Genomic DNA, 26,192 nt, shown 5'->3' on the forward strand with positions numbered 1-26,192 from the left:
CAGCTCTTACTACTACAACCAGTCTGTATGAGGGGCGTAACTATAAAGAGTTTTTGCATTGCTGACAAATGTAAGCTTGAAACCCGATCTTTAAATATAGTCATGTTGCTCTTGCTAGAGGAATAGCTGGTTTCCTGGTTCTGTGTCTTCTATATATTTCCTTCCTGTTGCAAAGCTTGCTACAAAGCCCGTATTTGTTCTTACAGGATCAATGAGAGCAAAAGTGTAGGTGCAGACATACTGGCTAAACGACAGAGCAAATACAGAGCTTTCTCCTGATTGTAATTGGTTTGATTACAATGGCCTTTACCTACAACATGACAGCGCTAGGACATGCTAAGAGAGCCAAATATAAAAGGGAAAAGGGTAGAACAAAACCTGCATAGGAGTGCTGTACCAGGAATATTAGACATTCAGCCATGTGCCCTATCTTGGCATTCAAGATTACGGTCACTTACAACAGTTTCAAACAATATATTGGAAAAGGTCATGAATATATGAAAGCTTAGTACAACGTTATATAATAAATGAGTGAGGTTATTGGTTATTGCAGGCCTACAAGTCATAGGAAATTCAACAAAATGTTCCCCAAAACACAGCCCTTTTGTGTGACAGAGGGATAATTGCCATCAACTGAACATGACCAATGGGCATCCCTAGTATTTTAATTGCTGCTAACTGTTAATCAATACCACCAGTCCAAAATAACCATACATTAAATGCCACAACCTGGGATGACCCACAGCTCTTTCCTCTGGTGCTTAGTGCAACTACAACATGCTACAGAATGCTGCATAATCAGCAACAGCCAACATTTTATTTTTAAAGAGTAGTTCCCTTTACTGGTGCAAACAATTACACTTCCAGTATACATGCAGGTCTACTACAAATACTTGTCTCAAGCCCCAAACCTACCCATATGGGGCACAAATCTATAAGTATTTCCACCACAACTCTCTGTTATACAGATAAAGCAGGGCAGGACTGCTGCTTACAATGGATATCAGATAGGATCTGTGTCACTGTGACAGAATACTGTTATAAAGATAGCTAGAATCTCAGCCATAAAGCAGGACAGGATTGCTGCTTACAAGGGGGATCTGATAGGATCTGTGTCACTGTGACAGAATGCTCTGTTATAAAGATAGCTAGAATCTCAGCCATAAAGCAGGACAGGACTGCTTACAATGGGGATCAGATAGGATCTGTGACACTGTGACAGAATGTTCTGTTATAAAGCTAGCTAGAATCTCAGCCATAAAGCCGGGCAGGACTGCTGCTTACAATGGGGATCAGATAGGATCTGTGTCACTGTGACAGAATGTTCTGTTATAAAGATAGCTAGAATCTCAGCCATAAAGCAGGACAGGACTGCTGCTTACAATGGGGATCAGAGAGAATCTGTGCCACTGTGACAGAATGTTCTGTTATGAAGATAGCTAGAATCTCAGCCATAAAGCAGGACAGGACTGTTTATTACTGCCCCTTTTAACAGAAGGATGATGTAACCACCCCACCCCGCCCGTCCCAGTTCATGCCCAGGACTGAATATAATCGATTTAGCAAAGGGAGTTTCTGGGAGTTGCTACAATCATAACTCTACATGTTTTCCTGCAAAACAGATCATGCTCTAATGGTAGAACCACACAGCCGATTGCAATGTGTTTTCGGCGGATCCGACACAAGGCGCCAAAACGCAGGCGTCAAGTCGGATGTGACGGAAAATAAGGCAAGAAATACAAATGGTGGATATTGTTGCAGCGTTCATCCGACACAACGCAACTGTCGGATGCAGACGCAGCGAGAATGCTGCGACACCATCTGACGTTGCTTACCTTATTCTCCGTCGCATCCGATGTGACGCCTGCGTTTTGGCGCATCATGTCGGATCTGCCAAAAACGCATTTAGATCGGCCGTGTAGTTATACCCCAAAAATGTATTTGTACTGAAACGCAAGGAAAGAACCTGCCTTTTACGCAATATTACTGCAACTGGAAGCAAGTGACAAAGCAATCAATACTGCCTAGCTATTATAAGTAATTAACACACACAGGAGATGTCCCCTTTAAATAAAAATGTTTACTGTATATACTATGAGGAGATGGCATAATGCCAAATTATCATGAACATGGCAGTGGGTTATCAATAACTTTTGGGAATAAGAAGCTTTAATCCTGGGAACAATGTGATTACAGAGTGTATAGATGCAGCAGTAATTGTGACCGCACGTATAAGGGGTTAAATCACAGTCGTACAGTTATTTATGTGCTTACACTACCCATATCCTACATGAACAAACATGTAGGATATGGATTTTATATGTAGGGAAGACGGCAACCTTAACATGAGCGCTTTTTCTTGCAGGGTATCCGCACATCTATGAAGAAATGAAACCTGTTTGCCAACAGTCAGGTGAGGAAAACACCAGATTTTTATTATTATTATAATTATTATTAACAGTTAACATCTATCTATTGAATGCTGCATTGGAGGATTAAATACAGAAGCCGTTCTTTAATTAAACACTGATTTGATTTGTTTCATATACACACACAAGTTACCAGTCTGGAGGATACACACAAATCCCCGAATAGACAATCATATGGTCCCAGTGCAGTCCAAGCCCCCCATATACACGATGACCTTGAGGAAGCAGATGGACCGGGGGTCAGAGGGGCCAGAGAGGCAGTCCAGCTGTCCTCAGTGAGGGAGGTACGTTACCACCGTAGGGTTTTGAGGACATGGATAAAAAGAATCAAACTCAAAGGGGAAACAGACCCTATGCATCATTTTTTTATTATTATTTAATTGCACTTTAATGATAAGACCATGGCTTGCTGTGTGTACGAAACACTCATTTGTTTATATGGCAGGAGAGGCAGGTAGTATGGCAGCTCTAGTACGGAGAAATATTATTCTGTAAGCTATGCCTTTCTCAAACACTTGCCTTGCATACTTAAAGGGCATATTATCATTCAGCCTCTGTGGCTTTTCAATCCCCTTTAAACAACCAAGACAATCCAGACGGTCAGTCCGCAAGCCAGGAAACAATGAGCTGCTTCTATGGTTAGACATATTGGGCAGAGGCCAACTCTGAATCCTCTACCCAGGGTAACAGCATGTATGTTTTATTACAAGTCAGCCAAACCATGGCCAGGTTGTTGGGGTCAACCCCTCATAGCAACCTGAAATGATGAACTGAAGAACGATACATTGCATTAAAAAGTTAATTTTAAAAGTGGGCTTTGTCTTTAATGTTTTTCAAAACCCTAGGTTATAACCAATACCCTGCTAGATCCCTGCTGGCCCCATCCCAGCCAGTGTCCCAAATGCATTTTCCTGCCAGTACAGTTAAATGAAATAACCACTGAATACTGGATTAGGCTTGCCCTGCCAACTCTACTGTGGGAGTGAGATACAAAAAGTCAATATCATGTAAAGATGCCTGAGGCAGGTCAGCTGAACAGACACAAGGCTAGACAGGCACATATGTGTCAGCTACCTTTGCACCCCACCCCAACATTTTTTTTTTTGGGGGGATCCCTATTTGGGAAGAAGGGGGAGGGTTAATATTTATGGCCCCTTACAATCAAACCAGCAGAATCAGATTTGCATAGAGAGAGAAAATGAGTGGATATGGCAGCTCTCACTTCTGCACATTTAATTTTCCAAGGCGGGTGTACTTAGTGCTTGGCTAACACATGCGTGGTTGGGGAGGGGGGTAAGTGAAACAGGAACGGGACGTGGGGAAGAAACAGCAGCAGTAAAGGGAGTTTGTTAATTAAAAAAAAAAAAAAAAAAAAGTCTCTTGTTTTTGTTTTTAATTTAAAGGTAAGTTTTGGCATTCTAAATCAAACATCAATAATCACCCATCCCCTCCCTCAAGAGTCAGTGGGACTCTTCACCCTCCCACCCAAAAAAGTTCGATGTTGGGCCAAGGGTTCAACTTCAGAAAATGCGCGGAGCAACTGCACAAAACACGGCCAGACTTCTGGGGTCGCCGTCTCAGATCAAGGCCCAGCAAGCATTAACCACTGTGATAGTCAGTCAGTCTAAAGAGCTGTATGTGAGCTATAATGAATGCGTACCATTCCCACCCCCTGTACTATTCTGAAGTTCTGTCATCTGTCAGTCAAAGGGCAACCAACCAGATCTAGCAGTCAAAAACATAAGCATTCTTACAATATGTCTATATCCCCCAAACCCCCGATTAATGAGCTATTCATGCTTCTATCTTGTTACTGAATATTTGTGACAATCCCAGGGCAAACTGTCCTTGCTGGTGTGCGTGGCTGCATTCAGACGGTCGGTCAGCTGTCTGTCTTGGCTCCCCCAGGCCAAGATTTTCTTTCCCCTTGGTCGTTCAGTCAGTCCAAAATGCCTCCCAGATCAGTCTGTCTGTGCTCCTCCTTGGCCACTGGTTCCTTGCCGACTCTGGTTACATGTTACGGTTAACAGGTGTCACGTAATTACGTGGGAACATGCCCGTTTGGCTAAGGCATGTCCCCTTCCACCAATTGGGATCTGAGTTGTCTACAACTTGGATGAAGTCTCCTCTTCGGAATCCAAGCTCACCATCTTCTTGGGGGTCAAAGTCAAATAGTGCCTGCACATAGGTCGGTTGCTGTAGTGAGGTTAAAGATCACATGTCAGATGGGCTTAGCTTTAATAAGATAGGACATCCCTCCCAGATTCTGCACATGCACCTTTACATAGCACAACATTCCTACAAGCAGAAATATATGCACCAGAAAACACCCTCATTACAAGCACATTATACATTGATAGAACCCAATGGCCACCAGACAGGCAGGTAGGTAGGTAGGTAGGTAGGAAAGTGGGAAATGTGAGGAAAGGCCCAATGTTATTGTCAGAGAAGATAAAATGCCTGGCATGAGATCTTTTACTGGGTTACTCTTTAGAAATGAGATGCATTATAACCCAGATATAGTTGTATAAATGCACAGTGCTTCTATCCAAAGCACAGTCTCTTGCCTGTCCCTCCCCTCTATATACCTGTGGCAAACTCGTGGCTCTGTCTCCCCCGTGTACCTGTGGAACCTGCTCGATGTCTCGTAGGAAGATCTGCTGGTTCCTAGACACGGATGTGGACCTGTGGTAGTCCACTAGCTCATTCAATGAGTTGAACTTTACCACCCACAGGAAATACTTGCCGGCTCCATCCCGTAGGACTTTGAAGTGCTGCACATCGTTGCCAAATCTGAAAAAAGATAGCGAGAGTCATTCAACACAAGAAATTGGGTAAAAAAACATGGACTGCTCAGACAGGTGAATTTTTACAAATGTTCTCCACTGCCAACCTGATCAAAAAATACAGACCCCCCAGGATTAAAGTGAAGGCATTAGAAAGCAGCTTTTAAAATCAACTCACTTGACTGATAAGGAGAAATCTCCAGGAGCACTTTCACTCTCCCGAATCAGAAAGGCACCATCGTGTCTCTGCTTTCCAAGCATCTCCTCCGCTTTGGCACGGGGAATTTTGCCGAAAAACCACCTGTATAAATTGTTAAAAAACAGTGTGAAAATCAGAGGCAGAAAGCACATGAAAGGAAACGGTGCTTGCCCAGAAATACAATTAGAGAGCTGTAGATTAAATAGTAACGGATTTGAGCCAAAATATGGAAAACCAGAATGTGCAAGCAAGAAAGGGCACTGATATATCTTAGTTTAAAGGCAAACTGGACCATTTTAAATGGCGGAATTCAAGTTGAGTGAAGAAAGCATTTTTGGAGTGGGGTTAAAACATACGTAAAAACATTTTCCATTGTCATAAACATTGAAAAAAAGGAACCGCATGCAACGCTGCAGTTGGACAACATCTGCTACAGCTATTTGCTTTATTTGGCATGCAAATGTTTCTTCCTCAACGCACTGCCCAGCACTGGCACATATTCTACTTTAAGCCTCACAATCGTTTCTTATCCATATTCACAAACATTTTCATTTATTTGGTGCAAGAAACTTGTGTATTAGTCTTTCACAAGGGTGCAAAACTGCATCTTTATGAGACTTTCATAGCAGAGTAAAGCTCGGGAATGGCACAAGCATTAGTACAAGCTAAAAATCACCAATGACAGACTAACATGTTTAGGAAGACAAATTTAGCAAAAAATTACATTAAAATGCAGTGGAGAATGCGGTTTGTGAATATGGCAGAGAGACAAAACAGGCAGAATTGCCTAATATGCCATTATCCTTATATGATACAGATTGCACTACACTAAGCACATTTTCATTATTTATGGTGTTATGGCTGCATTATCTCTCTCGTCTAATTACAGGCCTAGCACACATTGTGCAGTTCAAATTCCAACTCTGAGAGCTGCAGAACTATAAAAATACTCTCCAATAGGGGCATTTGTGTGGGTGGCAAACAGTGGCTCACAGGGAAATATTTCTGTGCTCCCAGGTAACTAATCTAACATGCTATTATTTAAATTTCTTACTGCTCCCATTAAAGGCCCCATACACAGGCAGATATAAGCAGCTGACAAATTAAGTTGTCAGCTCATTGGGCAGTGTGGGGCCCTCCAACTGGCTTCCCCAATCGATAATTGGTCAAAAGTCAGGCAGATGTCGATCGGGCAGGTTCACAAATTCCATCGTATTGAGGACCAAATCAGTTCATTTATGCGGCCATCAATCTGCCTGCCCATATTCTTCTCATTGTGATGCAATCGTTGAGCCCTGGGGCCCACGATCGGATCAGCCCAATATCACCCACCTCTAGACAGGCATAACGGGGAGAGATCTGCTCGTTTGGCCACACAGGCTTAAAGGAAAACCAACTCCCTTATTCATGAAAACCTCTACCCACACCCCCCTACATAGTCCCCCCTCTGCTAGCCCCCAGACTAGGTGTAAACTCCGGTAATTGCCCCTAAGTCTATACTTACCTCTGTTTGCAGATTCAGAGCTGCGGAGCTCGCTGGGGCCATCTTCTGGCGCTGTATCGATGCATGCGCAGTTGTAGCAATATTTCAGTCCCAAACGACTGCATATGTGATTACTGAAGATTACTGAAGCGCCAGAAGATGGCCCCTGTGAGCTCCGCTGAATCTGCAAAGAGAGATAAATAAAGACTTAGAGGCAATTACCGGAGTTTACACCTAGGTTGGGGAGCAGCGCGGGGGGGGGGCTATGTAGGGTATGGGTTTTTATGAATAAGGGGTTTGGTTCTCCTTTAAGGTGACACAGACAGCCCACTGTAGGGACCCTATTTGATGTTTTTGGTCTGGGAAATAATGGTCAGATGACTAAAATATTCCTTCTGAATTCCAAGGAGTCACACAGCAAGAAAAGATGGCCGTGCAGTATAACTTACAAGAAGCATCAAGGATGCATCAATCCGGAGCTCAGCAGTTTGCCTACCTACTAGAGAAAGTATTTATCTATCCCTTGCTCTTTTAACAGGCTAACAAATATCATGGTACTGCATATCCAGCTCCCTGCAGCAGTCAGGCAAACTGAGTAGGCTGGTGGATGCATGTTTGGGATCCATCACAAGGGTAGAAATAACAGCTTGTGCAGTTTCTGCTTTACTCTTCAAACCAACCCTGTTTATACTACAAATAATTCACTCTACAACATAAAATTGAATTCCTGAACCAGCAAGTGTATTTTTTTTAGTTGTAATATTGGTGTGTAGGCAGCCATATCAGGTCATTTTGCCTGGTCATGTGCTTTCAGAAAGAGCCAGCACTTTAGGATGGAACTGCTTTCTGACAGGCTGTTGTTTCTTCTATTCAATGTAACTGAATGTGTCGCAGTGGGACCTGGATTTTACTATTGAGTACTGTTCTTAGATCTACCAGGCAGCTGTTATCTTGTGTTAGGGAGCTGCTATCGGGTTACCTTCCCATTTATGTTTGGCTGCTGAGGGGGGAGGGGTGTGATATCACTCCAACAGAGCACAAGTGACATGACTGGGTGCAGCTGGGAGACTGGCAATATTTCTAGCCCCATGTCAGATTTCAAAATTACATATAAAAAAATCTGTTTGCTCTTTTGAGAAATGGATTTTAGTGCAGAATTCTGCTGGAATAACACTATTAACTGACACTTTTTAAAACAACATGACAGTATGCCTTTAAGTTAACTTTTAGTATGTTATAGAATGGCCATTTCTTAGCAGCAACTTTTCCATTGCTCGTCATTTTTTTTTTTATATATAGTTTTAAACTCTTCTTTTTCTTTTAACTCTTTCCAGCTCTAATGGGGGTCACTGACCGCATTGCTAGGGTCATTTGGACTCTTGCGGATATTGCAAACTGGGGACCTGCTGAATAAAAAGCTAAATAACTCAAAAAATCCAAATAACAATAATGAAAAAAAAAAAAAAACAATTGCAAAATGTCTCACAATACATCATAATAAGAGTTTACTCAAAGGTGAACAACCCCTTTAATGGCATCCCTTTAATTCTATGAAGCATTTTTGGGAGTAATGGTATAAATACAATTTCCTTATTCACAAAAACCGACTCCAACGTCACTTTTTTTTTTTTCTTCAAAAGAGAGATGAGATATTAAGTGAAATATTAAGAGATATAACCTGTTCTTCCATATTGGCCTTTAAAAAAAAGACAGGGGATGTTTTCTCTGAAAGGCTCAATCATTAGCACAAGCACAGGGGAGAGTCACCCGATGGCAGACTGACAGGTTGAGGAAAGACACATTCAAGAAACATGTTGGTAAAATGTTGTGCGAGACAAATTCTCAGAAGTGAAGATAGAAGTTTGTGAATGTGGTGGGAAAACCGACAAATCTACCTTCACTTTTATGTTGTATCAGTATGAACACTTTTGTGAATTCCCCCCTATGAGTCACCTCCCCTCCAGGCAGTTTTCTATGTGTGCTTAAGCTTTATACAGAATATATATATATACGCTAGGCACAGGAAGGAAACAGATGGTGTCTCTGGTTTCACTGCGTTTCTTCATACATATTTAAAAAGACCATGTGGGAGATTATACTGGACCAGAACAAGTAGGCCTCTGTAGCCGCAGTATACGCTGGAAAAACAAATCTTACACTTTGTATCTCACAGTTGAAAGGTTCTATTGGTAACATAATACACTGTGTTAGAGAAGACGGTGCTTACGGGTGTGCCTTCATCTCAATATAGTTTTTGGGGATAAATCCATCCTTGCCATTGAGTTCGGCTTTGTACCAGTTTTGGTCACATTCTTCATTCAAGACCTGGAGACAAAGGAAACATTTGGTTACTAAAGTAAACTACTAACGGTGAAGTCCCGGAGCCTAAGTGCTTAGCCCAGGGACACTTTATAGTCTTTCCATTTTTCATCACAAACACCAGTCACAATGAACAGCACCCATGTCAATTCTTGAGGTTCATCTTTAAGGTAACTTTTATTATGTTACAGAACTGCCGATAAATTCTAAGCAACTTCTGTTGGTTTTCATTATTTATTTTTTATAGTTTTATATTTATTTGCCTTTTTCTTCTGACTCTTGGCAGCTTTCAAATGGGCGTCGCTGACTCCCTTCTAAAAAACAAATGCTCTGTAAGGCTACAAATGTATTGCTATTGTTACTTTTTATTGCTGATCCTTCTATTCAGGCCTCTCCTATTCATATTCCAGTCTCTTATTCAAATCAATGCATGGTTGCTAGGGTAATTTGGACTCTAGTTACCAGATTGGCTACGATACAAATTGAAGAGCTGCTGGATAAAAAGCTGAATAACTCAAATACCTTCAATAATAAAAAATGAAAATAAATTGCAAATTGTCTTAGAATATCACTCTCTACATCAGGGATCCCCAACCTTTTTTACCGGTGAGCCACATTCAAAAATAAAAAGAGTTGGGGAGCAACACATGCATGAAAATGTTCTTGGGGTGCCAAATAAGTGCTGTGATTGGCCATTTGATATCCCTTATGTGGATTGTCAACCTACATTAAGGCTCTGTTTGACAGTACATTTGTTTTTTATGCAACCAAAACTTGTCTCCAAACCTGGAATTCAAAAATAAACCCCTACTTTGAGGCCACTGGGAGCAACATCTAAGGGGTTGGAGAGCAACATGTTGCTCACGAGCTACTGGTTGGGGATCACTGCTCTACATCATACTAAAAGTTATCTCAAAGGTGAACAAACCCCTTTAAGTTAATTTTTAGGGGCAGATCTATCAAAGTTTTTAGTAGAGTTTTTTTAATTTGAATGAACTCAAAAGACCTCGAAATTCGAATAGTATCTTAAAGAAGAAGGAAAGCTACCGAGGCAGATTATTGGCAATAAATTATCCGCAATAGGGCAAGCTAGAATGTTATATTTATTCTGAAGAATGCTTTATCATACTAGAGTAAACCACTTTAGAAGCTCCCTGTTTGTTTAGGATAGCAGCTGCCATATTAGCTTGGTGTGACATCACTTCCTGCTTGAGTCTCTCCCAGCTCACTCATAGCTCTGGGCCCAGATTACAGCAGGGAGGGGAGAAAAGGGAGGGGGTGAGGGAGAGAAGAGCAAACTGAGCATGCTCATGCCTTGCCCTGGAGCTTTCATTTGAAAGAAGGACACAGAAGCCTGTGTGTAATGCTGTGTTTCTTTAGACAGAGGAACCAAAGCAGCATTACTTTGAGGGTTTACTGGTGTATTTATATAGACCTTTCTGATAAAGCTTACTTAGTTACAATCTTTCCTTCTCCTTAAAAAAAAAAATTGAATATCTAAAATGCGAATGAATCTTATCGTCACGAAAACTCAAATCGAATTCAACTAAACTCGAATCAAGTTTTTCCTCGAATGTCAGGAAGGCTATTAAAATCTTCAAATGGGTCACTGGACCTCTGCCATTGACCTTTACATGAACTTGGCAGGTTTTAGGTGGCGAATAGTCAAATTTGAATTGTTCCCACGGTCCAGAATTCGAATAACTCGAATTTGAGTTTGGATTATTCCCAACTCAAATTTGTGAGTTTTGACCAAAAATCTAACTCGAAAATTTGAATTCGAACCTTAATAAATCTGCCCCTTAGTATGTTATAGAATTACCAATTCTAGGCAACTTTCAAATTGGTCTTCATTATTTATTTTCTATATTTTTTGAATGTTTTGACTTCTTCTGACTCTTTCCAGCTTTCAAATTGGGGGTCACTGACCCCATCTAAAAAACGCATCTTTCTATTTGGGCCCTCTCCTATTCATATTCCAGTCTCTCATTTAAATCAATGCATGGTTGCTAAGGTAATTTGGACTCTAGCAACCAGATTGCTGAATTTGCAAACTGAAAGGTTGCAATATAAAAGGCTAAATAACTCAAATAATAAAAAAGGAAAACTAATTGCAAATTGTCTCAGAATATCACTCTCTACATCATACCGAAAGGTAATTTAAAGATGAACAGCCTCTTTAATAAGCAGGAGAACTTCAAAACAAAGTGGAAGGTATAAAGAAATGAGGATACAAGACAATAGCAGAACTGAAAAAACAAAGAAATGTAAGAGTAGAACAGAAAGAAGCCAGAACACAGCACATTAAAAAGCTTTGCAGAAACTCATTCACTTTTTAGTTCACTGGGATAAGGGCCAGTGACTTTTCTAAAGCTGTGCTCTTCTCCCTAAGGCAAAGGACCTTCATGAATACTAAAATCTCTCCATTTGGCTAAGTTACTAAGCAAGTAAAAACTGATTTGAGAAGGAACATTTGGTGCATACATTAAGCTATACCCTTGTAACACACTGGGGTTCATTTACAAACAGTGAGGAGCAGAAGCAGTATCCCACAGCAACCAGGGACTTGCTTTCACAATTGTTCAAAGCTCATTGGTTGCTATGGATTAATGGCCTTCAGTTAGTTAAGCACCTCTAACTCAAAAAGAGCTCTGCATAAGAGGGACGCCGTTGTAACCATCTAAAGCAAAAGTCCTCCATAGGTGGGGTAGCCCTACACTCTAAAAGCCGTGGATGGAGGACTTCAGCTGCCTACTTGGTGCTTAGGCAGAGGCCTGTTAAGGTTAGACACTTAAAGGGGTGGTTCACCTTTAAAGGAAAACTATACCCCCAAAATGAACACTTAAAGGAAAACTATACCCCCAAAATTAATACTTAAGCAACAGATAGTTTATATCAAATTGAATGACATATTAAAGAATCTTACCAAACTGGAATATATATTTACATAAATATTGCCCTTTTACATCTCTTGCCTTGAACCACCATTTCGTGACTCTATCTGTGCTGCCTCAGAGATCACCTGACCAGAAATACTACAACACTAACTGTAACAGGAAGAAGCGAGGAAGCAAAAGGCACAACTCTGTCTGTTAATTGGCTCATGTGACCTTACATGTGGTTTGTATGTGTGCACAGTGAATCTTACGATCCCAGGGGGCGGCCCTTATTTTATAAAATGGCAATTTTCTATTTATGATTACCCAATGTCACATACTATTTAAAAAGTATATTATTATGATAATGGTTCATTTACATGAAGCAGGGTTTTACACATGAGCTGTTTTACTCAGTATCTTAATAGAGACCTACATTGTTTGGGGGGTATAGTTTTCCTTTAAGCAACAGATAGTTTACATATTAAGTGGCATATTAAAGAATCTTACCAAACTAGAATATATATTTAAGTAAATCTTGCCCTTTTACATCTCTTGCTTTGAGCCACCATTTTGTGATGGTCTGTGTGCTGCCTCAGAGATCACCTGACCAGAAATACTACAACTCTAACTGTAACAGGAAGAAGTGAGGAAGCAAAAGACACAACTCTGTCTGTTAATTGGCTCATGTGACCTAACAAGTATGGTTTGTTGGTGTGCTTGTGTGCACCGTGAATCACACGATCCCAGGGGGGCGGCCCTTATTTTTTAAAATGGCAATTTTTTATTTATGATTACCCAATGGCACATACTACTAGAAAAGTATATTATTATGATAATGGTTTATTTACATGAAGCATGAGCTGTTTTATGCAATATATTTTTATAGAGACCTACATTGTTTGGGGGGGGGGGGTATAGTTTTTCTTTAAGTTAACTTCTAGTATGTTATAGAATGGCCAATTCTAAGCAGCTTTTCAATTGGCCTTTATTTTTTATCGTTTTTGAATTATTTGTCTTCTGACAAAACAAATGCTCTGTAAGGCTATACATGTATAGTTATTACTGCTTTTTATTACCCATCTTTCTATTCAGATCCCCTTCTATTCATATTCCAGTCTCTTATTCAAATCAATGCATAGTTGCTAGGGTAATTTGAACCTTAGCAACCAGAAATTGCAAACTGGAGAGCTGCATGGAGGCAGACCATCATTTATTTCAAGGAGTAAGTAAGAGGAATAGCCAATAGCAGTCCAGCACTGTTTGGTTCCATATATCCTTTATATAGTGAATTGTAAAATATAAGGATATTATAAGTCAGAGGAGCCGAAGGCCGAGTGTTTTTATACAGGTCATGGAACTCCGAGGTGACTTCTAATATCCTCATATTTTGCAACAGGGGCTACTTTATATATTATAATACACAGGTTTCAGTGAGTCATGTGACAAAAATGACATCACTAAGCTCTGATTATAAGTGAAGCACCGTTTGTAAGGATATAATTTACAGGATATTCATGGCTCTTGTGTATTATCAGCAGCTATAACCACTTGATGTCTAATAACAGAGTATTAAAAAGGACTGTGTAATAATAATAGGGGTGTTTTCCCTTTCCCCTATTGTTATGAAACAGCTCTAGACTTCTGGTTTCAATAGACCAGACTTCGGAAAAACATTTTGCTTTTGAGGTAATGTGGTCAAACTTGCTCTACACCAGCTCACCTCTCTGACCTCCCCTGAACCCTATGCTCAAAAGCCACAGCCAGGGGTTCATTTCACTCAAACCCCTCTTGATTGCCTTTACATGGCTTTGACTTCTGAATAGAGCTCATCACAGTCCTTTATTTTAGGATTTTATTCAGGAAGAAATGTTGTACTTTATCTTCAATTGGTCGGTATCAGGGGATGGGGGGCAATATGTCTGAAATGACTGACTGGCCAATCAAAATATTCGGCTTTATATCTATCTAAGTATTCAGCTTCAACGACCCCCTAGGGGTGTTACAAGAGCATTTCTCTTTGCAATGAGAATCAAGTTGCATATGAACCAGTAACTATAGAAAATGGCATCGTTGGAGGCCAGAGGCGATTGGTGGGGGGTGACAGAATGCAGCATTTATCCGGAGACAGGATAACAAGATGAGATAAATAAGATTATCCTAATCGGCTAGTGAGCTGGGAGCTCTTAATCTGCACAGCTAATAGGAGGGGGAGACAGTGTAGGGGAAAGATCAATGATTATGGACTGTGCCAAGGAAAGATCAAATTCAGTCACACCACAAATGACAGGGCTGCAGCATATTTAATATAGGAAGGAAAGATTGACATGGATAAGCTAAACTCATAGGCTAACCTAAGCTCAGATACTGCTGCTGTTTATTGGCAGAATGGAAACATTAGCAAATCAATGTACAAATATTTTCCTGTCATTGTTTTCTGTCTGGATTCTATAAAATGTGTTACTAACTCATTTTCAGCCTTGCATATATTGCCATTATACTTTCTGGCAACAATGTTCCATATCTCCCCTAATAGCAAAGACAAATGAGGAAACGAGTTGCCCAGCAATTAATCTCCTCTAGCGCGGGCAGCCTCCAAATGCGCCCCCAGTGGCTAACATGGGAATTGACACTGGGAAACTTACATGACGCCGCTATCGCTGGAGTTTCCTTGTGAGAAAACTTTGGACAACTTGCACCCTGTATGTTTCCCCAGTGGCGTTTTGCATATTAGCCGTGGGGGAGCATTTGGAAACTAGTCGCCAGAGCTAGAGGAGATTTATTGTGGGCCAAATAGACTTCTTATTTTTCATTGCCTTTACTAGAAGCTAACAACTGGTGTGTATTAGTGATGTGTGGCCAGCCCGATACCCACGGGTTTACCTGCAGGTCGGGAAGTTTTGGGCCAACCTTGGCACACCATTTGCTATCCTTACACTGCCAGATTCCGGTTTTATAGGCAGGTATATAAATAGATGGGAGAAGGCGGGTTTGGGTTGGGATTTCTTGACTCTCACATCACTAGTGTGTATGCTGGTGAGCCAGAGGGCCTAGCCAGCTAAGGGTGGTGGCACACGTGAAGGTTCAGGGGAGATTAGTCACCCAGCGACAAATCTTCTCTTCTTCGGGCGACTAATCTCCCTGAAATGCCATCCCGCCGGCAAGAATACCAATCACCGGCGGGATGGCATACATTTCCGATCAGCGATTCGTATTCTTGCCGGCGGGAAGGCATTTCAGGGAGATCGGTCGCCCAAACAAGAGAAGATTTGTTGCTGGGCAACTAATCTCCCACGAATCTTCACGTGTGCCAACACGCTAAAAGTGTCAGATAATAGAATGCTCCATGCATATCATTAGAACAAACAGATCCTAGGGACAATGACAAACATAGCGCTTAGTTGCCGATAGACCACCTTTTCCATGGAAAATTGCATTTTGCTGCAATTACAGCAATTTGCCACATGTAAAAATAAGTGCTATATTTATCCACATTTTCTCCTACTTCAAACATGCAGTTTCCCACTGGAGTTATGCCTGAGAACGATAAGCATATAATGTATGCTCCGATCAGTTCTACACTTCTTCTCTGATCCATGACATTCTATGTATTTACTGTCAACATGCGGTGTGGCAAGATCAGAGACCCTGGCACAGAAAGGGTTAATAAGGAACCCCCACACCCCACAATTTACTAAAAATATTAATACAAGAAGATGCAGTGGATATCAACCCTAACGTTAAATTGTGTTTTTTACAACTGATTAAAAGAAGAAAGGCCCCCATGCTGGACCCACTGTGCTACTCACCTTCAGTACGTCCCCTCTTTTGAAGCTCAGCTCATCATCAGCTGTGGCTTTGAAGTCATATTTGGCTATTGCCTCCATACTGACTGCAGAGTCCTGCCCCTGGGGGCGTCACAATGAAGGGCTGTTCCCCCTCCGCTGCCCGCACCTCTCCTCTGCCACGTGGATCCACCCACCGCGTCTCGTTGTCGTTTCACCTCCGCTTAGTGCTGCGGGAAGGACTCGCGCGGCTTTAGGAGGGGGGAAAATTTTTTGAAATTAGACATTTTGAATTACTTAGAATGACATGAACTTCATCAATAGCCAGCTAACATGCCACTTTTTTTTTGGAATCCAAGGCATTCAATAGAAACCCAAAGGCGGATATACATGCATATACACATTCCTGCCAAAATAGAGCTCATTCCAAGTGGGGGATATAAGACTCATTTTTAGGCATGCACCAAATCCAGGAATCCTAATATGCATATGCAAATTAGGGGCGGGAGGTAAATTGTCACAAAACAAGGAAGTAAAAAATCTTTTCCCCTTCCCACCCCTAATTTGCATATGATTCAGTTCGGTATTCGGTCAAATCTTTCGCAAAGGATTCGGGGGTTGGGCTGAATCTAAAATAGTGGATTCAGTGCATCCATACTCATTTTACCCAAACGTAATATAAGCTTTCTCCTACTTAATTCCTCATGTACAAATTCTGCATGTAGAGAGACAGGATTCCTGCTGATTTTAATAGTGAGCTCCAATACATCTTCTAGGCAAAAGGAGCCCCCCTATAAGATATATTGGATCTAACAATCTATGATTATCTGACACCCAACTGCTACACGAAGACAGATTGAGAAACAGATGCTGAGAGAGGAATAGTGAAGATAAACTTATTTTCGCGATAGTTCCCCTTCAAAGTGATTCACTATTTTTAATTAAAATAAATGGATTTTTAAAATTAAAGTGACAGCCCTATATATATATTTGCTCTTGTTGAACACAGAGGAATGCTGTCCCTTTAAAAGCACAAGAGATTAGCAGCTTCCATCTTGGTCAATAGTGCAAAGAGCACGCCCTCTTCCAGGTGGCTTTTTGGTTCATTGAATCCATGGGACATAAAATAATCAATGGCAGAGTGGAGCATAAAGTCATCAGAAGGTGTCTCTATCCGCCCCCCCCCCCCGAGTTTCCTTATACTCCGCCTGCAAGAAGCCATAAGGCAGTTACGGGCAGCAGATATCAGGCACACGAGAGGGGTTTCCACAGATCAGTGGCAGGAAGTGCACAAACTACAAGACTCATAGTGCCACGTTAGATTGCCATCTCTTTAATGCTATTTGCATCTCATTACTGCACTTTACCCCAATGGAAACATTCATAAATACGCTTATGTCTTTAGAGAGATAATTACATGCTGCTTCCTACTGACTGATAGTAAACAATCTTCTCTGCACCAGGCCTTTTATTGTCCTGTGATATGGGTCCCACCTGCCTTAAAGGTATCTGACCAATATTCATCCACGTATCAATCAAGCAGGTTTGAAAATTCTGTTGGACAAGGAGCCTATGAGTGCACTGATGCAGTGCTTGTCTGGCAGTGATGTGTAAGCCCCAATGGATGATTTGCAAATAAGATCAGCCCAGAGAATCAACACAGTGTGGCATTAGCCTAAAGGCCACATAAGAAGTAGTTTGGGTTGAATGCCTATTTGCTTGGAGGTCAGTTAGGGTGAGGTTAGGGGCTAATCAGGAATTTAAAGGAGAAGGAAAGGTTAAAAGTGTACTTTTCTATGTAAATACACCAGTAAACCCTCAAAGTAATGCTGCTCTGAGTCCTCTGTCAAAAGAGACACCGCATTTCTTCCATTCTATTGTGTACACATGGGCTTCTGTATCAGACTTCCTGATTTCAACTTAAACCTCCAGGGCTAGGGCTTGAGCATGCTCAGTTTGCTCCTCTCTCCCCCTGCTTTTTCCCTTCTCCCTCCTCCCCTCCCTGCTGTATTCCGAGCCCACAGCTATGAATGAGCACGGACAGCGTCAGGCAGGAAGTGATGTCACTCCAAGCTAATATGGCAGCTGTATCCTAAACAAACAGAGAGAACTTCTAAAGCGGGTTACTCAGGTATGGTAAAGCATACTGCAGAATAAATATAGTTTTATAGCTTGCACTATTGTGGCTAATCTAAGTTGAGCCCTCCAATGGGGTCTTAAAGTGAAAGTGCAACTACCACTGCTCTACGTGAAGGCAGTATGGCAGTTTACACTCAGATTCACTTCCCCCAGTACATTCTATTTCTAAAAACAAAAGCTATTCCCCTGTACACCTGTGATATAAGTACACAACACATAAGTGTGCGAGCAGACAGAATGAAATGCTGAGGGTGCCTGGTACTCTGGAATACAGAATTATACAAGAAGAAGGGTAACTGGGCAGGGGATTCTTGTACATGAGTAGAGATACATTTAGCATATGACAGGGGTAAGGTAGGGGTTAAAGCTGGCCACAGAGACAAAGATCCGATCGTACGAATCGAGGATTCGTACGATTTTCGGACCGTGTGTGGAGAGTCCCGTCATTTTCTGTCCGGCGGAGATCGTCACTTGGTCGATCGGACAGGTTAGAAAATTTATGTTGGCTGCAGATAATATCTCTGCATGTATTGGGGATTGTACGATTGCTGTCAGGGGCAGAACATTGCTGATCTGTTCTTTTACTACTTTATTTGATCTGACTGGTAAGACTTTGATGTGAATGGATAGTGGCAGGTCGGGAGATGGGGAAGTCTGATCATACGACGATTCGTACGATCGGATCTTTGCATCTATGGTCAGCTTAACGGACTAAAAAGAAAATCCTGCCTCATTTGCCCTGTGCCCAACCAGCCAACAGCCTTGCACTGTTTATAGGGCACGCTCTGTGTTATCATTACAACCGATTCCCCGGAGCTGCCAGCATTTCTGGGAGTTGTGACAAGCAGCGGGGAGAGTGAAGACAAGCAGCTTGAGAGCAGAGAGCAAAGCCAAACAAACACTCGGCCTGCTTTCCTACTTTCCTTACACAAGGGGCTCCCAAGATGGCAAACGCACTGGTCTGGGGTAGGAGGGTAGAGTCACTGAGGGGAAGGTGGCGGACTTTCTTCATGAAATGTCCCCATTAGGGATGCACTGAATCCACTATTTTATGCTTCCTTGTTTTGTTACAAAAAGTCATGCAATCTCCCTCTCTGCCCCTAATTTGCATATGCAAATTTGGATCCGGCTGAATCCAAATGATGCTGAAAAAGGCTGTATCCCTAATATATATATATATATATCTCTCTCTCTCTCGGAAAAAGGTTATCTGATGAATAAAGGATGGTTTATTAAACCGACGTTTCGGTTCCTTGAGAAACGTCGGTTTAATAAACCATCATCTTTATTCATCAGATAACCTTTTTCCTCCTTTTTTGTGCAAATCCTGTGAGTGCCAGTACTTGAGACTCTATATTTACAAAATTTACTTGAGCACCCAGGTCTCTTTATTTACACTCGAGGTGTGCAGCTTGTACTTATGATATATCTATATATATATATCTCTATCTATCTATCTATCTATCTATCTATATATATATAAAAAAGTCCTTCGTGATCCGCACTCCACTGAAATCCAAAGATGCACCCAGGTGCTACTCATATAAACATAAGTATATAAGTCCGCGAAGCATGAGTGCACACTGGGATTTAATAAAAATATAATTTTATTTGGTTACATTAAAACAGATCAACGTTTCAATCCGTACCTAGGACCTTTATCAAGATACAAATTGTTTTAAAATGAACCCTTAAATAAGGAAAGGGAAAAGCACTCACCCAATCACGTGCAGCCTATAGGATCATGTGATCGAAGAAGACAGGACCAATCACCAAGTAGGTATATTAAGCCTTTAGTGTAATTAAAAACACTGTTATAAAAAATAAATAGAGAAAAATAATAGTACAAAATCGCTTTACAGCACAAGTACTAAATTCTATCAACTAGACAACCTGTATTAAGTAGCAGAGTAGGAAATTCATTGTAGCAACATATTTACAATATTCAGACGTTTAAGAAAATGTTACATATTATATACAAACGTCGCACCGAGGTATCCATAAGTAACAAAAGGATAGGGGAATTTCCAGAAACTTGAATAGACTCATCTTTGTTTTAGAAAGCAGGTTAATGGACAATTTTCGTTTAAACCTGATGGACTAAGGGTATTTAGGGTTTTTATCCAAAATACCTCCTTTTGTAAGAGGGCATTGGATCGGTCTCCACCCCGTCTCAGGGGTGGAATATGATCGATCCCAATATACTGTTTTCCCATCACGAAAAGCTGTACTTATTGCGGATGAATAGACATCATATTACCTGCAATACCACACATGTGATTTATTTTATCACATGTCCCTGTGGCTTGTCCTATGTTGGGAAAACTGATTTGACACTAAGATTGAGGATGGATGCACATCGATCCGCAATAAGTACAGCTTTTCGTGATGGGAAAACAGTTAAGCCGGTGGCGAAACATTACCTTGAACAGGGCCATAGACTCCCCACATTCAAGTATATTGGGATCGATCATATTCCACCCCTGAGACGGGGTGGAGACCGATCCAATGCCCTCTTACAAAAGGAGGTATTTTGGATAAAAACCCTAAATACCCTTAGTCCATCAGGTTTAAACGAAAATTGTCCATTAACCTGCTTTCTAAAACAAAGATGAGTCTATTCAAGTTTCTGGAAATTCCCCTATCCTTTTGTTACTTATGGATACCTCGGTGCGACGTTTGTATATAATATGTAACATTTTCTTAAACGTCTGAATATTGTAAATATGTTGCTACAATGAATTTCCTACTCTGCTACTTAATACAGGTTGTCTAGTTGATAGAATTTAGTACTTGTGCTGTAAAGCGATTTTGTACTATTATTTTTCTCTATTTATTTTTTATAACAGTGTTTTTAATTACACTAAAGGCTTAATATACCTACTTGGTGATTGGTCCTGTCTTCTTCGATCACATGATCCTATAGGCTGCACGTGATTGGGTGAGTGCTTTTCCCTTTCCTTATTTAAGGGTTCATTTTAAAACAATTTGTATCTTGATAAAGGTCCTAGGTACGGACCGAAACGTTGATCTGTTTTAATGTAACCAAATAAAATTATATTTTTATTAAATCCCAGTGTGCACTCATGCTTCGCGGACTTATATATATATATATATATATATATATACACACACACACACACACACAGGTATAGGATCCCTTGTCCGGAAACCCAATATCCAGAAAGCTCTGAAATACGGAATGGCTGTCTCCCATAGACTCCATTTTATCCAAATAATCCAAATTTTTTTTAAATGATTTCCTTTTCCTCTGTAATAATAAAACAGTATCTTGTACTTGATCCCAACTAAGATATATTTAATCCTTATTGGAAGCAAAACCAGCCTATTGGACAGAATTCCTGCCCCCCTCCCGATTGCTACAAGATAATCATCCCATGTGACAGAGGGAGCAGGAAGGGGAAGCAGCTCTCTATTCAACAGGACAAAGCAGTGAAACTGAGGACACAACAAGGCTTTCGGCAAAGTGATTCACATGTCTCCGCTAACAAAACCCTAAAATGAGATTTATAACCTGATTTTTGCCTCTTTAACTGCAACAGCACCATCTATTTATAGCCACTGGGAATACGGTCTACAGCTATAATGTAAAGTCTGCGGCATGCAATATGCGACGCTTCATATTCTGAAGTCGCCTGAAGTTTCCTCGTGAGGCAACTTCGGAATACGAAGCCCCGCGTGTGCTAAGCCGCAGACGACTTTCATTATAGGCGGCGCAAGACAGAGGGAAGGCAACAATCAAAGCACTTTGATCACCAAAGAAAGCAAATAAATATAATTATCATCTATGCAACAAGTATGCCTTACAGCTAATGATTTGCCTCCAAAAGGCCATTTAACTTTATTGATTTCTGCAAACACCATACAACAGGTAACATGTTAAAGTGATATGGACAAAAGTAAAATAAAGGGGAACTATCAAGAACCTCATTTTGAAATTAGATCAGAACATTTGACTGGAGAGCACAGATATAAAGTCATCTAATTTAATTGCATCCAACTGTAATGCCATCGGATTTAAAGGGCAAGTCAACCTCCCAAAAAAATTGCCTAATAAAAGAAACATAATTTGAAGCAACTTTCCAGTATACATTTATTAAAAATGGTCAGTGCTTTAAAAATTATTTCTAAAAACAGTTGCTACTGAAAGCAGCATTTGCTAAACTCCTGGTTCCCCAGCAAAGACAGGTCTGTTAATCAGCTGCCTTGTATCAATAGTCTCAGCCATCAGAACCGACAGGGACAGACAAACACTGCTTTTAATAGCAATACATATACAAATTACTTAAAGAAAAATTGTAGTGAATGTATATAGCAAAGTTGTTTAGAATAATGTTTTCTTTCATTAGGCAACAATTATTTATTGTGTTGACGTTGCCTTTAAGTGTGAACTGAGAATCACAGCTACAATGTCTGCAAATTGAAACGAGTAAATACGCTGTTTGCTAGGAAACTGACATAACAGGTATTATTGGCGCTAGAATCAACTGAAAAGCACAGATACAATTGCCACTAAAATACTCTGATAAGAGAGACACATACAATACCCTATGGCATCAGCAGCAGGAAGAGTTTCTCCAGCAACCTAGATGTGCATAGGGAAATGTCAAGCATCCAATTGGCACAGCCCTCCAAAGGCAAGGGCAGCAGATTGGCTAGACAAGTGACAGGTTGTGTTAAAGGAACAGTAACACAAAAATGAAAATGTCTTAAATTAATGAAAATAGAATTTACTTTTGGCTACACTGGTACAACTGGTGTGTTTGTGTTAGAAACTCTGCTACGGTTTTTTATAAACAAGCTTCTCTGTAGCAATGGGGCAGCCATTTAAATTTGAAAAAGGAAAAAAGGCACAGGATACACAGCAGATAACAGACATGCTCTGTAATATACAATGGCACTCTTCAGAACGTATATGTTATCTACTGTGTAACCTGTGCTTGAATGGAAGCCCCATGGTTACACAGTAGCTTGTTTATATAAACTAACTTGTACTTATCTGTTATCTACTGTGTATCCTGTGCTTGAATGGCAGCCCCCATGGCTACACAGCAGCTTGTTTATATAAACTATAATGGTGTTTCTTTAGCAAACACGCCACTTGTGCCAGTACAATACATGTCATTTCTTTAAAACACTTTACTTTTTTTGGTGTTACTGTTCCTTTAAGCAGAAAGCCTGCCTCAGTACATTGGGAAGTGGGAGGGGCTATTTTGATTGCTGCCTCAGAATTGAAGGCCAACTCGCTGCATTATACTTTCATTGCTGGGGTTAAAGCCACAGCAGTCAAAATACCTCATATGCCTTAGCCCTTAAGGTGTACTACAAGAAAGAGAAGTATGAGATCACTTATCTGGAAACCCAACATCCAGAAACCTCCAAATTACAGATAGGTCATCTCTTCTGGGGTCCATTTCTCGCAAATAATTCTAATTTCGTAAAATTACCTTTTTCTCTTGACGGTGAGTTGCATGAATCCATATTGATGATGAAACAATCCTACTGGGCTTATTTAATGTTTATATATTTGAGTAGCTTTAAGGTATGGATAAACAAATTACGGAAAAATCTGAACCCCTCCACCATGTTTGTGTTTTTAACATTGTCTGAGTATTAAAGGGGAAATTCACTTTACACAACAGCATTTAAAATGGTGTAAACAGTAGCATTAGAACACAACTCTGATCAGTCTTTTTTTCCCATTACAGGCATAGAATCTATCATCCAGGATGCCTGTGGCTTAGGATGTTTTGGATAAGGGATCTTTCTGTAATTTGGATTACCATACCTTAAAGTGGACCTGTCATCTAGACATAAAAATCAAATTCCTTTTCAAATTAAACAAGAAATCCAAATTCTTTTTTTTATTAAAGCATTCATAGCTTTTGTAAACATTTAAAAATCTCAGCTGTCAATCAAATATTGTCTCATCTATCCTTTAGGCATAGAGGCGGGACAAGCAATTACTTTAATTTTCTATTCAGCACTTCCTAGATGTCACTGCTCTCCCCACATTCTACCAGTTCTCTTCACCATTTAATTGTGTAACCAGTGCATGGGGATGGACATCAGGTCCCCCATTCTGGTGCACAAACAAGATCCTGAGATGATACAAGGTTTGTCTTAATAACAGTGTCCACAAAATGGCTCCTTCCTGCTTGCTTTAATTATGAATTCCCAGACTGATGGAAACAAGTTTCAGATAATTTATACAGTGTAATTAAAGTTCATTTTGCTTGACTAACATAATAAAATAGGATTTGGAATACTTTTTTTGGGTGACGGGTCCCCTTTAAATCTGCTAAAAAACAACGTTCATTTTCTGAAGTCACCCTAAGTTGCCTCATGAGGAAACTTTGGCCGACTTCGGAAAACGAAATGCCACGAGTGCCATCCAGCTGGCAATTTTTCATTATAGCCGGCAGGAAGGTAGGGGAATTCAGTTTGGGGAGATTATCGCCATGAAGAAGAGGCGATTTGTCACCTGGGCGACTAATCTCACCAAATCTGCCAGTGTGCCCTTACCCTAACTGTCCAGTTGCCTTTGTCTTAATTCTACTTTATCATAAAAGAGAATCTTCAAAGACATTCTGGATAAGAGATCCCATACCTGAATGTTTGTTCTATATTTTTCAGGCTTGCAATTTAAACTGCTGTCTGGTTGCTAGGGGTTAATTAACTAAGCAAACAAACAGAAGGTTGGTTGTCAGAATTGAAGTTTAATATGGGCCTGAACAGTAAAATACATAGACACAGCTTCCTGTCACTTTATTTGGTTACCAGGGTCAGTGGCAACAACAAACTGTTTGGTCAGAGAAGGGTAAAATAAAAGTGGGATGACCCAGGAAAGGAAGTACAGATATCAATCTGCATATGTTTGTATAGATAGGCAAAAATTCTTTTAATTGGTTTTCCAGTAAAGGCTACATTCTCATTTGACTTCCAGCAAACACACTTCCCAAAAATACAGTGAGTAACATTTTCATGAGCAATGTAAAACCCCTTAATTAGCACCTTTAAGTTACCAAGAAGTGTTATTTTACAGGCAAACAGAGACACGAGTATGTTAAAGAGAGGACTAATTCATATATCTGCCTAAAGTTTAATGCACCTTGCTCCCATTCTATTTATATCCCAATTCTGCTATGGCTATTGCTGTACAGGAGTTAATAACCCTTGCAGCAGCACCACATATCAGTAGTGATGAGCGAAATAGACTTCTATGGATTGCGGCTCTATCTTGAAAAAGGTCTTAGACAGAGACCGAAACGTCGACCAGTTTCTTTTTAATGTAAACAATAAAAGATGAAGTTTTGATACTATCTCAAATCCCAGTGTGCACCTTTACGCTTTGGATTTACGGCCTTAATTGGTAGCACCTGGGTCTTCGGCATCAGTGGACGGAGTGCGCTGGAACTTTAGATTTTGTGTGTGTATATATATATATATATATACACACACACACTGGCTTTTTGGGGTAAAACTCTTATTTATTTAAGTCCAGTGATGCAAAAAGCCACAAACCGAAAATCCGCCATCTCAGACCTGGATGGAATTAACCAAAAATCCGAAAAATTCTGCCTTTTTCGGGAAAAAGCACAGGAAAAAACGAGCAATTTGGGGGGAAAAAAATTGCATGATTCTGGTTATTGCTAGATTTTATCGCCAAACCGATGAAATCGAGTTTTTTTTAATAATAAATAAGGTAAATTTGTTATGAGAGTTTAGTCATTGTTTTTTTTTTAATTATATAATGAGATTAATTCAGAATTTAGTAAATAACTCCGAGTGACTATGCTAATCTATAATATAACTGCGCCCCTGCCCTTTAAGGAGCCGCCTTTCTGAAACATTACACTTCCTCTTACAGAGAGAATGAGGCGTTAACCCTTCCATAGAGAGACTGTGAGGATGCTCTGGGCCTGTCACAGCACTTCGGACTGTACCATCTGTTGAGGCTCTCCACCCATGAGTACAATATGGAGAGGAAGGACCTCATTTTAGGCTCTGCCAGGATCCCATCTGCTAACAACCAACCCCACCCAAAGTCAAGCCAGAAAAAGACTACTTCTGGCTTTAATATATAAAAGCAATTACAGTGACAATATATCTGCAGGACAATACAAATCTATAAAATAAATATACATAAACCATC

At 40.5% G+C, this 26,192-nt stretch overlaps 1 protein-coding gene and 1 long non-coding RNA gene across 6 annotated transcripts in view; one reads left to right on the forward strand and one right to left on the reverse strand.

The window, feature by feature from the left end:
- Positions 1-1,856: 1,856 nt before the first annotated feature.
- LOC121398298 lies at positions 1,857-26,192 on the forward strand. Its single transcript, XR_005964227.1, has 2 exons — positions 1,857-2,413; positions 25,908-26,192. It is a non-coding gene; the product is annotated as an uncharacterized LOC121398298 (long non-coding RNA).
- Positions 2,415-26,192, reverse strand: part of grb2.L (growth factor receptor bound protein 2 L homeolog) — a 28,586-nt gene continuing 4,808 nt past the window's right edge. For 3 of the 5 annotated variants that reach the window (XM_018234214.2, XM_018234215.2, XM_041575560.1), the window contains exons 2-6: positions 15,902-16,128; positions 9,125-9,222; positions 5,394-5,516; positions 5,018-5,222; positions 2,415-4,625 (exon numbers count right to left, since the gene is read on the reverse strand). In XM_018234214.2, the coding sequence (XP_018089703.1) occupies positions 4,440-4,625; positions 5,018-5,222; positions 5,394-5,516; positions 9,125-9,222; positions 15,902-15,979 (690 nt within the window). In that variant the 5' untranslated portion in view covers positions 15,980-16,128 and the 3' untranslated portion in view covers positions 2,415-4,439. 5 annotated transcript variants of the gene reach the window in all.

Source organism: Xenopus laevis, chromosome 9_10L, assembly GCF_017654675.1.
Source record: "Xenopus laevis strain J_2021 chromosome 9_10L, Xenopus_laevis_v10.1, whole genome shotgun sequence".
Taxonomy (NCBI): Eukaryota; Metazoa; Chordata; class Amphibia; order Anura; family Pipidae; genus Xenopus; species Xenopus laevis.